Genomic DNA, 15,281 nt, shown 5'->3' with positions numbered 1-15,281 from the left:
TCTTGCTAACCGGAATGAAATGAAACTAAGTCTATGAAACACACATTTTTCAAATATTTTAGACGTACATTTTTACTCACAATGAAAGGTGATGCTCCAATCAAACACATGACATCATATATTATCACTCACTCTGTGGTAAACTTATATATTGTAGTATGGCCATGGCATTAGTGTGTGACTACAAAAAGAGTGTGTGCACACCTAAGTGAGACGGTTTAAAGTGGTTTATTCTTCTTTGATTCCTGAAACCTGATGATCCATATTGAAAACGATTTCAAAGAGCACAAAAGCATCGTTTTAAATGGGGATTATGCAACAAACCACATTGTGTATCAGCAAACCAAAAACAATGTTGTAGGTGGATTATCCAATGATTCATGTTGCAACTCTATTGGCCAAATGACAGATATACTTAAAGGGGATTATTAATCATGATGCATTTCCTAATGTGTTAGAACCGTGTGTAAAAAAAAACCGGTGTTGGTAATTCTCCATTGTTCAATTACCTAACCTGAAGATTAGCTATCTACAAATACAGCATTTTACCCTCAGGATAAGATGCCAACTAAGTGACTATCCCAACATTCATTTGCAGTTTATGTGATTTAAAATGTGTTGGCTCATTCACTTAATATCAACACCTGTCTTTTAAACTTGATACTTTAGACGGCCCCAAGAAAACGTGCATGAACTTGCTGCATAAAGCTAGTGGTTACACATGCACATGGACAAAGATTAGATTGCAGTGATAGCAACATCAAAAGAGCAACTGTTATTGGTTATGCTATAATTTATTGGTGTGTCTGCTGGTTTAGAAATTGGCGTTGCTACATATATTGAATTTAGTGTGAAGACACTTTTTTCCAAAAGCAAGCTTGAACACTCACCTACATGTATACTATTTAGGCCACAGTTACAGTACATATCTTATATCCTTCTGATATATTGATATAGAGGAGGTAGCATTGTTTTTCCCAACCGTATACACAACACCTTGAAGCAAAACCCTTCCTAAAACCATACATTTTTTATTATGGTGGATGTTGCATTGTGATCATCTTTCACGTTCATCTTAGTTTACTCACCTTTTGTTTTACCACTGCATCGGCGGCCGTCAGGGAGCTGATGTGGGCCAGAGAGGTGAGGGGCTGCTTTGTTCTGACAGCCTCTTTATCTCCTCCTGTCAGACAGAATACTGTTTGATCTGCAGCTTCTCCATGTCTTCTATCTCTGGTCAAATGACCCCAGCCCACTAGCAGAGGCTCCCAACACTCCCAGGTTTGCTGAAAGTGTGAGGAAAGTGTGTTGAAGTCCATGTGGTTGTCTTGGCTTGGAGGGTATGTTTAATGCATGGGCCAACACACACACACACACACACACACATGCACATACAGTTATTTGCCTTTACACACACACAGGTACACTATAAGTGTACTTTAGATAACATGTACTGCACATGCTACACATTTGCAGGAATACACACACTTAACAGACACACACATCGTGCTTGAAACGTGGCCTTGGCCCTCGCTATGGAACTATGCAGTGATGAGGGGAATGTACTATCAATGCCTCTCTCTGTCTCCATCTTCTTCTCTTTTACAGGACGGGTGTCTTTAGGCAGCTCACATCACAGAGCCCTACAAACGGCAATTAAAAAGGATGTGCTACACCGGTTCTGTATGGGGAGAGAGAGAAAGAAAAGAGAAATGAGAGTGGATATGAGCACGGGAGATAGAAAGAAAGAGAGGAAGTATGCGAGGGAAAATGTACAGCACCACCTCTCCTTCAAAACCATGACTGATACCGTGTCTATTGATCTTTATTACAATAGCAGCAAGCTGTAAAATGTTTGATGGTTTTGTACAGATCTTAGTCCCCCTCATTCATAATTACTGCTACACATGTAGAACCAAGGGCAACTTCAGAAGGGGCGCTGTTTGAAAAGCTGCTGCCAGACTGTGGGGATGATGGGAAATCTCGGTGGGGCCTCACGGTAGCTCCAAGCCCTTAGGCTATCATTCCTACTGCCGAACACCTGCAGCAACTCAAGTTTTACAAAGATCAAATTATGGAGCTGATTTCCAATACGAAATGAGACCAACCTCGTCTCTTTACCCACTCTGCTTTATTTTGATTTCAGACTTTGGTGCGCATGGTTTTTGAGCAGTCTGTAACGCTCATTTTGCAGAAATTCAACACCTGGTATCATGTTTAAAATGACCTTAAAAGTGTGAGCCAGGCACAAGCTTTGATGTTGACAAATGCAGATCTGAGTTTATTTGCATGTGTCATCTATGCATGTGTGAATAGTATCTGCCTCCTCACCTCGCCTTACTTTGTAAAGTGTGTTCCTGCCCTGAAAACTACCCTGAGAAGAAGTTTGAGCTGAATGCTACAGGAATACTCATACTCAATATGTTGGCCTGCAGAAAAAGTCTAGCCTAAACAAACAAGCTACCCAGAGTCTTCACAACTTGTCGTCCCATGCACTGTTTTCTGGGACAAAAGTGTGCAGCAGTACACCGGGACCCTCAGGCTGGCCCTGGATCCCTTTTTCCCTTCTCTGCTCAAATGTTAATGTCTTCTCTGCGATTGAGCCAGGGGAGATACAGAACAGAGAGTGAGTAGACAACAGACCCAGGAAACAAGAAAAATACATTTGGATCTGTTCCTCCTTCTCAGTGACATTTCACATCAACAAGAAACAAAAGCAAAGAGGGCTAAATTATAGGAAAGCGGTTTAAATTTGAGGAGATGCACGTAAATATGTGTATATGTGGAGAGGTAGAGAGATGCAACAATATACTGTAGCATGCAAAACGGTTGCCAAGGTCAACATCATTACAACTTGTAAACATTCAAAAGCTCCTGGGAAGTGAAGGCCATTTCATCAACAAGTATCAAACAGAGAGATAGAATTATGCATGTACTGCAAGGGGCAGAGAGAACAATCCACAAGACTATTGAATAAATAGGAAGGATGGAAAATATTGATGCAGCAGCAGTTAAAAGAGGCAAAAGCTAAAAAAGACAACATCCAGAGATGACAGAGTTTTCAGACAACAGTGTCCCAGCCCGATGATTGTTGCTTCCAGCCGTGGAGAACAGGGAGAACAGTCTAGCCTGGCACACCCTGAATAATGCATCACCCTCTCTGTAGCTGGGCAGATATATATGGGCGAGGGGAACACTGATTTTTGCCCCCTGGCATTGTTAGAGACATGAATAATGGATAGGTTAAATGCTTGTGTTAAGAATGAATTAGTATAGAGCCTGTTCAGAAGATGTATTTATGTAATCATTTGGTTGGGATTCAAAGGGATCAAAGATGGTGTCGAATAAGATGCAGTGTCTATTGTAGTTAGCGCTGATCTCTCTGTGGTCCATGTGCATCTGTGGCAGCCCAATGCGGTCCCAGCTGAGCTGCAGAATACCACCAGAAGCTCTCCTGTCACCCTGCTGCCTGCCACTGATTAACATTTTACAACCAGGGAATACTTTGTCACAGAAAAGAAAAGCAAACTTTGAGCTCTCTAAAGCAACGGCGGTGAGAAAGAGGGATGTGAGGGAGGAAGGGGGTAAAGGAATAAAAAAAGGGAAAAAGAAAAGAGCATGATACGCACTTGTACACACAGGAAGCATTTTCACATAGCACGTCATGTATACTTCATGAAGTCCTGACAGAGCGGAGCGCACATTTCCCATTCCCTTTGGCAGTCTCTGGCCGGCATTCCACACAAACAACCAGGATGAACAAGTTGTTCCGGCCTTTCACTCTGTCCTTATTTCTCTTTCCCTCTTTTCTGTCTCTCCGGGCTCTGGCACTGCTCCTGTGGGCAAGAGGTTACCGTGGATGGAAATGGGGGAACGCTGGAGGGAAGGCGGGGGAGCTGCGTTTCGGCCCCGTCCAGCGCTGGTGAATCTGGTGAATCTGGCTGTCTGCTCGGTGCCCGCTGCTCCAGAGCAGTCGGGCCTTGTGTTTAGACAGTCTGACAGATCTCAACCTGAACACCAGAGAACCCGGCCGAATCAGCACTCCTAGCGTACATCACCTAGCCAACCATCCTCTCTCTCTTCTTGTCTGTTTGCGAAGCTATCTTGGTTTGTTTCTCTGGTTTGAATGTCTTTCCTGACTTTTCCTTCAGTTTCACCCTCTCTCTCGACTCCCTCGTTCTTCCCGGTCCCCATTCAACTATGCTCTCTCTTATTCTCTCATGTTTCCCTCTCTGTCTCTCCCTCTCTCTCCTTTTGAGATTCAATAAGAGCCCTGGAGGCAGGAGAGAGAAAACAGGGGGGTGTAAAAACATCTATGGCTTTATTTACAAAGGGCCCAGGTATTGCCCGGCGTTAAATCCGGGGGAAATGATTTATTTTCCGCCCATGTGTGGCACTGATCCCCGAGGCGTAACTCAACAGTGGACCGGCTTCGTGCTTGCAATTTACGGTGGCTGCAGAGGCTCATAAAGGAAGAATGGATTAATCTGGAACACGACATAAACAATATGACTCTGACAGCCCTATTAAAACCTGTGCTACTCAGCATCAATTCTCCTCTGCGCGCTGTCTCTCTCTCTCTCTCTCTCTCTCTCTCTCTCTCTCTCTCTCTCTCTCTCTCTCTCTGGGTCTCCGCAGCCAGTGCCCGACGCTTGGAGGCCGACTGGTAGCTCTGGAAAACCGACTAGAGCTCACGGCCTTGTTATTGTGATTCCCAGAGTATCAGATTCAGAGCAGGGGGGTGTTGCGCATCTACATATAGCAACCGGACCTTTTAACTGTTTAGCCTTTGGACATCATCGGGGGTATCGGATGTACCGGGTCCAGAGTGGAGGCTCCCACAGTGCTCGTTAGAGCCGGGCCGAGGAGGTTTCCTGTCCCAGCGCCGGTGGCCTCTCATTTTCCACGAGCGGGGCTTCTTTTGGGAATGTGCTGCGCTCACTTCAGTTGGCATTGGCTTCTGTCTTTGAATGCGTGCACACATTTTCGGGGAAAACATGTTGTGCTTGTGATACATGATATTAGTAGTGGCTGCACATGCACTCATGGACACTCACACATCCACACACACAGACATACACAAGCAGTTGTCAGCTGCTCCCTGGCCCCCTTGGGAAGAGGTCACTCAGCATCTTCAATGACCCCCAATGGCCGATGGCAAACACACACACACACACACACACACACACACACACACACACACACACACACACACACACACACACACACAACACACACGTAAGTACAAGTAAGCTTCATCTCTGTCAGGGACAGGTGTATGCTAAGCCACACAGAAACACCCACACAGAGACAGCATCCATCTAACCACAGAAGCTTTTAACACATTTAAAAACAGCATTTCCAAGATAGCAACCTGTCTCCGAGAGACATACCGAGCGAGCGAGCATGAGCAATGGGTAAAAAAAGAAAAAGTCCCCGAACAAGAGACAGAGTTACTAATTTATGTTCAGAAATGGATGAAAGCTTCAGAAGCATCAGGCGGGGAGAGAACAGCCCTGAAATTGAAATCAATAAGTTCATTAGACTGCAGAGCCTGTTCGTGCTGCACCCTCCACTTCCCCTGCAGACAAACACAACAACATGTGAAAAAACTGGGACGAAAAACAAGGCTTGACCTATGTCCACTAGCCAAGCATTCCATTTATTTAGCCCTTATCGCAGGCCTGATCTGAAGAGGCAGCTACACACTGATAACGCCCCAGGATAATAGCAAGACCAGACAGGGTCTGACCAAAGAGAGACAGCCAAAAGAAAAGGGAAAGTGAAATAAAGAAAAATGCATTTGGGGATCTTCTCGACATTCGTTCTCCTTTTTTCTTTGTGTACTCACACAATGCTGAAATGTGAGGGGCTCAGAGGAAACTTTTACAAGGGTTGTTTTTTGCAGACGCCTCTCTTGTTCGAGCCTGTAATTTAGTGGATCCCCATCAATAAGTGAGAGAATAGCTTTGTGGATGCTTGGCCTGACAGCTAACAAGACCCGGGCCCTATCTGCAACAAACAGACAGAATAACAAACGCTGTTGTCTGCGTGCGCACATTGAACAAAGCTTGAATGCAGCTCATCCTTCATGCAGCAGTACAGTATTGTCAAGCCTTCGACTGAGCGTACTGTACAGGAGCGATTGTGTGTGGTACAGGCAACCCGGAGAAAAGTTTTTACCATCTGAGTGAACTGAATAGTGTTTCTTCTTGTAGTAATCTCCAGGGCCCTGTAGGGTAGTAAAGATCAGAGCAGCTGATGTCTTCCTCCACCTGAAACAGGGCCTCTTATTGCTCCAGTCCATATCAGCAGGGCCCTGCAGCCTGTGTCACACCACTTCCTTTTTGCTGATGTATGGCTACAAGGCTCAAGGGTGTTAGCATATTCTTACATTGACACACACTCAGACACACATACGAACACACACAATCGACCAGGTACAAATTGTTCGTGACCTGCGCTCTACTTGCTGCACCAGAGGAAACCAAAGTCTTCAAGGGTGCCTTTATCACACTCACCCTCCCCGTTTTTCACCTGCAGATTAGCGCCGGGGCTAAATGCCCTGGCTAGACCAAGACCATATCTCTATTCACACAAATGAAATACAAATGGACTTCTATGTATCTACGAAGGAAAATCTTTATTGCAATCCGTCTTATCCTAATACCTATGCAGCTCTGTGCGACATTCTTTTTCCGCCTTTTCTCTTCTTTCAATCAGAGAGAGAAAGTGTATGCCCTCCATCCGGAAGCTCAGAGAGTCTCCATCCCAGGGGGTTTCTGGGAACCCAAACACACTGCTACTGTTGGCAAGCCGCTGATCGCTAAAGAGTTCAACAGAAGCCAAAACATTTGTTACGGACTCATTTCATTTCCTGGTTGAAATGTCCAACACTGCAAGGCAAATGTGAGAACACACGTTTACATAGGAAAGCTCAAAGGAAACCAAGCGTCAAGCGTTTCCCTTAACAGAAACAAGAGCAGCTTTGAGCTTTTTGGGGGAAATGGGCTGGGAGGGGGGTCTTTGAAAAGAAAAAGAGAGGGGTAAATGGTCAGCTAACATTGTTGGAATGCAAACACACAGCGTGGCGACACGGTTAAATAATGCTTTGGCTGAATGCAGTGCAAAACAAAAATTCCCAGGTTCGATTCTCTTCTTGAGTTGATCAACATATATTTCTGCAGTGGAAATGACAGAAGCTAAACCGTGGTCACTGAATATCTTCCTGCTGGCTCTATATACCAGCACACAATGTGAATGTAAAGCACATTTAAACTAATACTACTTTTTGCAGACCCAACGGCCTTGCATTTCCCAAGATGGCATGAAGATTTTACATTTTGTATTCGACTTCTCTCGCCGTGTGAACAGCTGAGCTTTATTCAGCATTATACTGACTACATAGGAGAGTGTCCAGAGGCGTTTCACATCTTATCCATATTTAAGGCTTGGAACTTACTGGCAGGGCTTAGCCCCGGGCACGCGAACAACTCAGCCATATATATACAGGAGACAGGGCAGTGGAAGAGGCCACTGTTGACCATTTATTTATGAAGTCAAAGCTCTGCGGCAACAAGCTATCCACTCTGAAACAACTTAAATCGCTTATATCCACGCTGCATATTTCATCTCCAGATCGCTACTTTTGAGTCCTTTTGAGGAAGAGAGGGGAATGACACAGGGTTAGGATAGGCATGGACAGAAAGAGAGGACACTGCAGGTGATGCAAGACCCCTTCTCTAACCCAGTCAAAGTAAACAGGTGGGGCTGGAAAAGCAAAAGGAGGAGGAAGGGAGGGGGGAGGGAGAGCTTACAGGCCTCTTCAAGGTCAGAAGAAGGAGAAGCTTAGTATTCTCTCTATCTGTCTTGTCTTGAGCTTGCGCCGGCTTTCGCTCTTTCCCTATCTCTCTCCTTTCCTAGCATCTCGGAAACTAATACAGCACCTTTTATGTGAAAAAACGAGAAAAGCTTAGGGCGAAAAAAAAGGGAAAACAAAACGTTGTTGGGCACAGATTTGACAACATCCAGGGAATCTTTCCATCTTTTGAAAGGACTGTTATGAAGCCAGGATACAGAGCAGAGAGACCCGGCTCACAGAAAATGTAAATGCACCCTCGGCAGTCTCCTTCTCACTTCCTCTCACTCCACCTCCTCCTCCACCTTCACTTTGCTCTCTTTCATTTTGATCTGTCTATCCATGGTCTGTGTGCGAGAGGAGAGGCGGATGGCAGGTGGCTGTGTGCGAAAGGTATTGAGGCCTATGAAATATTTACCAAAGCAATAATGACTCCCTGGACAGAGTGAGTGGAGGAAGAAGGCGAGGAGAGGAGAGGCGGGGGGAAAAGAGTAAGAAGAGAGAGTGAAGAGTGCCTGTCTTCTTTTTTGTCAGAAGCAAGGATGAAAAAAGATGGAAGAAGCAGAACTGAGACTTTCAAACTTTAGTTGTTCTCTGAATGAAGTATAAAGATAAGTAGTGACACACTATAGTGCTTAAAATGTCAAAGTGTAGACAGCAATGAGAACAAAATAAACTGCATTGGTGATATGTATCCCTTTTATGTCCTTAGACAAAGAAAGCACAACTGAATAATATACAAAACCCTGCAGCACTCTAATAATAATTTTTATTAAACCACTTTATACAAAGCCTCATCATACTCTCATAAAGTGAGGAATTTAAAGTGGATATTGTTTTTCTCTAATAAGCAATTTTTACTCTTCCCTTAGATCAGAATAGGGCTGTACCCGAATATCCGAATATTCGTTTTTTGGAGTAGACCTACTATTCGGGTTTTAAAAAAAAATGTTTCTCTTTTTTTTTGGCTGCCGCGCTGCACTGCGGCTGCCAAATTGAATTTACTGAAAACTCCAATATCAACGTAAGAGCTTGTGTCTCTTCGGGGGGTGCTAACACTTAACCATAAACGTTATCGTTTACTTTGTCCGTCTTTATATTATATCTTTATAAGTAGATATTACTTTTTCTCCGTTAATCTCCGTCACGTTGTTTCCATAGCAACAACAAACTCCTGTCAACAACGCTAACTCTCCTTCAAAATAAAAGCATATCCATACAAAATAGCAATTATTATAGGCTGATTACTACCGAATATCCGGAGCCCGAAAAATGGTATTCGGGACAGCCCTAGATCACAACTCCTTTTCTTGGGTTTTCTATAACAAGATTGATTTCCTAGGCAGCTCTGTTGTGCATGCTGTCCATTTATTCTTGTGTTGAGATGTGATAAGGGAAAAAGCTTCAATAACTTGGGTTTACATTGTATCATTTATACCTGAGTGTTGCAGATTGAACCAAAAAATCAAGAAAAAAAGACTTATTAGAGCCTGATATTCAAACACACACTCAGGTGCACACACTAAACTAAACTCTCCTTGTAATTGTACCCTTTCCCGGGCTGTAGAGTAAAATGTCCAGGAGTGGTGCCCCTGTGGCGAGTCTCTAATGCATGGGCCTCCTCTTGTTGTCAGACAGGACTCAGCAGCACACTGTGGGCCGGTTAGATCCGGACAGCCAGCAGAGCCTGCCTCAGATGAGACGCGGGAAGGAAACTCCACTGCGGCGCTGCTGTTTTCCCTTCATAGCACTACCAGGATGCTGGGGTGGCTCAGAACAACAGTGAGCTCTCTAACCCAAGACTCTGGGTTAAGGATGGAAGGAAGGACTGCCTCAGTGTGGCGGAGGTAGGGGGTCCGTTTGGATGTGTCTACAATGGGAGTGAGCCGCAGATAGAGAGCAAGGGTTGGGACAAACAAACATGAACTTTTGCACCGTTTGACTCCATATGAGAGCGCCACAGATGGGAGGACAAACGTACTTTAAGAGTTCAGGTTTACTGAAGATTGAGTGAGTTTTTTGCGGACAAAACTTTGCTTAAAAAATATTGTTATTACATTTCGTTTAGCTGACACTTTTATACAAAGCGACTTACAATAAGTGCAGTCAACCAGGAAGAAACAAACTCAAAAGCAACAAGCTTATTATTAACCTAACCAGATTAAGTGCTACTGCATTAGCTTTACTTATGCCAAACATTTGTAGGTGGTACATATATTTTATATAATAGAATCAGTTTTAAGTTTAATTTGTTTAGTACCAAAACATTTACAGTAATGAGTTAATGGATCTTAACTTGTCCTAGCAAATAAAGCATCAATCCTCAATATTAACGATGATCTGCCCTCTGAGCTACAGACAGCAATCAGCACTAAAAGTCCAATAATCAGCTCCTGCACGGACACTTTGAGTAGTTGTTTCTGGCATCTTCACCACCACTGCCCTTCATCACACCGAGCTCCACTGCATGTAAGCATAGAAGATTTATGTCAGGCTGCGAGTGTGTGTCCAAAACATGACACTCCCTGTGTACTCCCTGAAGCGAGAGGCTACACTTCCTGATCAGCAAGCCTGACACACTGGACAGCTGACCCTTGACCCCCTCATTTCACCTGAGTCTCACAGCGACCCCGAAACCCATTCTCTGGCTCCTGCCGGGTCGCTGGGGTCACAGTTGACACAGCAGTACTGTGTTATGCTGAGCTATGAGAGCCTCCACACAACAGCACCACCCCTTCACTCAGTGTCAAAATGCGGCCGTGTAAATGTGTGCGGACTCCTTTAAATCTTAATTCGAATATTAATAGTTCTTATTCTAATATTATCACGATGTTAATGAGAATTTTGTTCACGAGCCAGTGTGTGCATCAAGCCGTTATCGACTTCCTATGAAGAATTTCCTTCAATCCAAATATTGATTTATTTTCTTCCGCCACATATGTTTATTAATATAAGCATTAATTTCTCCCTATGTTGATATTGCAAAACCAAGAGGAATGGGAGAAAGGAGGTGGGTGGAAAAGATTAAGGGCCCTTTTAGAACAAATGCGTCATTGGGTCCGGTCCAAACAAGCCCATCTGTATGATCCATAATTGATCAGCGTGACAGAGTGTATTGCGGCAGCGCTCATGGGCCACGTCTGACAAACGACTAGACACGACCTTAAGAGCTGACCTACACACAACTAGCAGAAGGAAAAAAGCGAACGAACGAACGTACCAGAAAGCCTGGGAGAAAAATCTATGCAGCTGAAGTGAAACCGCATTTCGTCTGATGAGCGATGTTAAACAACAACTGGACCGGCGGGCAATTACCATGATTGGAGTGCTGTGCCTTGTGAGAGCCATCGAGACAGAGACAGAGTTAGTGGAGAGGTGGAGTATCCCCACCTTCTGCCTACTCCATTGGCCACAGAGGCCCAGTGCTCATTAGCATGCATGCTTTTACAGGCCTGGACCAAAGCAGTCAATGCTCTCCACTTTATTTATTAGTAAATAGAGACAGATGGCGATGAGGAGGTGGTATCGACTACCCATAGCCTTTTAAACAAGAATCAATGACAGGGTTGGAGCACTGAGATAGGGGGCATTAACTCGCTAATATAGCCTTATGAAATGACCACGGGTTGTATTGTGGCTTCTGAGGCTGGTTTCTCCCAGTCAACAAAGCCTGCATACTGTAAAGTGTACAGCGTCTTGTTTGTTTGTCATGGGACAATATGACTTTATTGGTGACTTAGGGACCTGACAGCTGTCAACGTATTAATAAGCGGATGCAATACACCTTCAATCCCATTGATTAGCCCTGCAGTCCTTTTGTGGGTTTTATTTTAGTGGCAGAAAAGCATTAGTAGGAAGCTCGGATCATGGATCGAAGTGTGTTGTGGTTGTATGTGACAAGGTTAGAGGGTCTTGTAGCCGTCAGATTGACTGATGCACAGACACACAAACACACACTGTTGCAGTCATATGGGAAAGTCAGGACATCAGGCAGACACTGCATATATGTCCACATTTACATTAACGGCATGTACAGTTTAAATTCATCCCACTAGTGGGTATTGATTGTGGGCGTGCTGCTGCAGTAAATGTATCCGTGTTTTAAGGAATGGAGCGAGAAAGTGCACCAAAAGGACGAGAAAAATAAGTAATGGAGCGACGGTAGTGTTAGATTTAAAGGGAGTGTGAGACAGAGAGAAAGAGGGAAGAAAAGAGAGATATATAGATAGATAGAGGGATATATATATATATATATATATATATACATAGATAGATAGATAGATATACAGTATAGATAGATAGAGAGATAGAGAGATAGATAGATAGATAGATAGATAGATAGATAGATTGATATATAGATAGATAGATAGATAGATTGATAGATTGATAGATAGATAGATAGATAGATAGATAGATTGATAGATAGATAGATTGATATATAGATAGATAGATAGATAGATAGATGGATAGATTGATAGATAGAGGGATAGATAGATATATATAGATAGAGGGATAGACAGATATAGATAGATAGAGGGATAAATATATATATATATATATATATATATATAGATAGATTGATAGATAGATAGATTGATATATAGATATATTGATAGATTGATAGATTGATAGATAGATAGATAGATAGATAGATAGATAGATAGATATATAGATAGATTGATATATATAGATAGACAGACGGAGGTGTGGAGCACACAGGGATCATGTCATGTCTCGTCTCTTGCTGTATAGCTGCTGTCAGAGGTCATCTCCATCATCTATATTAATAAGTCTTTATCATCTCCTAGCACTGTCTAGCAGCAGGTACCAGCCTCAGTCCAACACAGAACAACTGGCCCTCCCCAATAACCCCGAGCCCCCTGCACAGGGACCGGCTGAGCTGCAGTGAGCCAGCGCCTCACACCACCCACCGCCCAGGCAATTAAGAGTTTAACCTGGATGCAGCCCGGGGAATCCAGAGAGAGACTCCAGTCAAATAGAGCAAGGCTGTGCAGAAAGAGAGGCGGGAAGGAGGGAGGAAGGGAGGTAGAGGAGAGGCAGGTGAGGGGTGTTGAAGAGAAAAGAAAAGAAGTGAAATAATGGATGGCAAATGACGAGAAGGAGAATAAGAAAACATGGCTGCCGAAAGAGGAGCGATTATGCCAACAGTGTGGAGGAACTGCTGTTGAAACAGAGCAGCACTTCCTCGTACAATGCCCAAGGGGGTCACAGGTTCAAACCCCACTGCAGTCAGCATGTTGTGTCCCTGAGACAATTCACCCCAAATTGCTCCTGTGGGGATTGTCCACAGTATTGAGTATGTAAGTTGCTTTGGATAAAAGTGTCTAACAAGTGACATAATGTTCAAAAATGATATTGTGTTCCTTGTAAAGAAAACATGTTGTTCTTGCATTTGCTCAAAGTGTTTATGAACTCAACATTACATTTCAATTGTATATTTATTTATGTCGCAATTGTAAAAAGCTTTGGAAATACTAAAATACTGGTCATACTAATAAAGCTATTTGAATTGAGAAGGGAAGAAGATGGAAGGAAACATGTCTAAGTACATAAACGGACTGAAGAACGGTGGGCTGGTGGAGGCAGAGCGAGTGAGTCTCAGTGTACACAGCGTCTCCTCCAAGAGAAGAAGGTCACCCGCTCTCTCTGAGGACTCCCTTAAATAAAGTCCCCTAACCTGCACTTCGCTGGGCAAACAACCTCCTCTGCTCTTTATTAACTAAATATGAGGGGGACTCTGACCGGGGGACAAAAATTCAATATTTTTCCCCACCAAATATTTAAACCAAGCAAATAAACAGACAAATAAATAGACCTCCTCTGCCATGGGAGAGGGGGCCAGGCGGTCCCCTGGATGTAATTTGACGGCCCACTTACTTGGAGGGCTAGAGCCCAGTGCTACTCAGACACTCATTTCGAGAGCTGTCAATCAAGGGGCAGCAGAGTTGGCTATGAGGATATGTATATGTGTGTGTGTGTGTGTGTGTGTGTGTGTGTGTGTGTGTGTGTGTGTGTGTGTGTGTGTGTGTGTGTGTGTGTGTGTGTGTGTGTGTGTGTGTGTGTGTGTGTGTGTGTGTGTGTGTGTGTGTGTGTGTGTGTGTGTGTGTGTGTGTTTGTGAGGGTTGGCCAGCAATTCATCCTCAAGGTTGGAGCAGATATGGTGAGCGTCTCTCCTGATAAATATATCACACCTTGCTGCTCTCCTTAATACCTCGTTTAAACTGTCCATCCACCCTCCTAATATCCACCCGTTTCTACTTCTGCCCTGCCCATCAAATAACCAATATACCCCACCGTCTTCTGGTGGAGCATTAAACAAGGCGGAAAGGTTGTGGTTGTTCCTGCTAAGGCTGTGCAACTGTCTAAGATTTGAACTACTGTGTGAAGGCCTCTGAGCTGCTACCTCTAATTGTGACACTTTTGCTCGTAGCGTTTACTTTTCAAAACGTCATTCTTTCTTTCATCTTGACCTCCTCCTGTCTCAACTCTTTTTGACATCTGGCAAATCAAAGGATTAGTCGTTGTCTCTGTTTGTTCTTTTGTCCATTTGGTACATCCACTATATCAAAGAGATTTGGGTAAAAACATGCATGACACCACTACTCTCCTTTGTCCATTGTTGCCTAAAGGGGGAATGCAGCACTTGTGGGGTAATTATTGCCACTCATCTTGTGCTCCCATGCACCTGTCCTCTCAGGTAAAACAAGCATTGGTCGTTTGTGCAGGTTAACTGTTAGTGCCAAAGCAGGAAATAGCTTCATGTTCTTTGTAGTGCGAAGTAAAGTACCAAGGAGGATGTGAGAAGGTCATAAAAAGGGACAGACTTTAAAACGTGAGAAGTTAAGATTGGTATCTATGGTATCTAACTGTTTTTCTTTATAAGTTAGTTTTAGCTTAAGTCACTTTATTGATCCATCTTCTTTGTTGCCATTCCACAAGTAGCGGCAGCTCATAATGTGTTACAATTCTTCCTATCCTCTTTCGCCCCTTGCTCCATCTTTAGTAAAATGATGTGATGCTAACCTAAGCCTTTCCTCCCTCCTGCTGGGTAGGGTGTGTGTGTGTGTGTGTGTGTGTGTGTGTGTGTGTGTGTGTGTGTGTGTGTGTGTGTGTGTGTGTGTGTGTGTGTGGTAATAGACTGGCGATATCAAAAAATCCTTTCATCCATTTTAGATGAGATGCAGATGCCTCAATTATGCTTGGCCTGACATCAAGACCACTTGGCGGAGAAGCTGCTAACGCTGGAAAACGATCCATTTAATCCCACTGATATGAATGGCAGGGCGCTAACAGGGCTTGCAACGGTAAGAGAGTGAGACAGGTATGAGCAGAGATGCATCATCGGCACTCTGCAAAAACAACGCTTAGTGAATATGAAGGGTGGGAAAAAGAGAAGAGGGGA

At 43.8% G+C, this 15,281-nt stretch overlaps 1 protein-coding gene across 4 annotated transcripts in view; it reads right to left on the bottom strand.

Moving 5' to 3' along the window:
• The window catches only part of LOC307030739 (uncharacterized protein), a 316,946-nt gene extending 304,870 nt beyond the window's left edge, over nt 1-12,076 (bottom strand). For 3 of the 4 annotated variants that reach the window (XR_013805766.1, XR_013805767.1, XM_079667369.1), the window contains exons 1-2: nt 1,487-12,076; nt 1,089-1,286 (exon numbers count right to left, since the gene is read on the bottom strand). Coding sequence is in view for 1 of the 4 variants with exons in the window: in XM_079667369.1 (XP_079523495.1) it covers nt 1,089-1,286; nt 1,487-1,591 (303 nt within the window). In the remaining 3 variants the exon portion in view is untranslated. Of the gene's footprint in view, nt 1-1,088 lie in introns of all 4 variants that reach the window. The other variant, XR_013805768.1, reaches the window with a different exon arrangement.
• Nucleotides 12,077-15,281: the final 3,205 nt, after the last annotated feature.

Source organism: Notothenia rossii (assembly GCF_949606895.1).
Source record: "Notothenia rossii genome assembly, chromosome: 2".
Lineage (NCBI taxonomy): Eukaryota > Metazoa > Chordata > Actinopteri > Perciformes > Nototheniidae > Notothenia > Notothenia rossii.
This window is presented reverse-complemented; position numbering and strand designations above follow the sequence as displayed.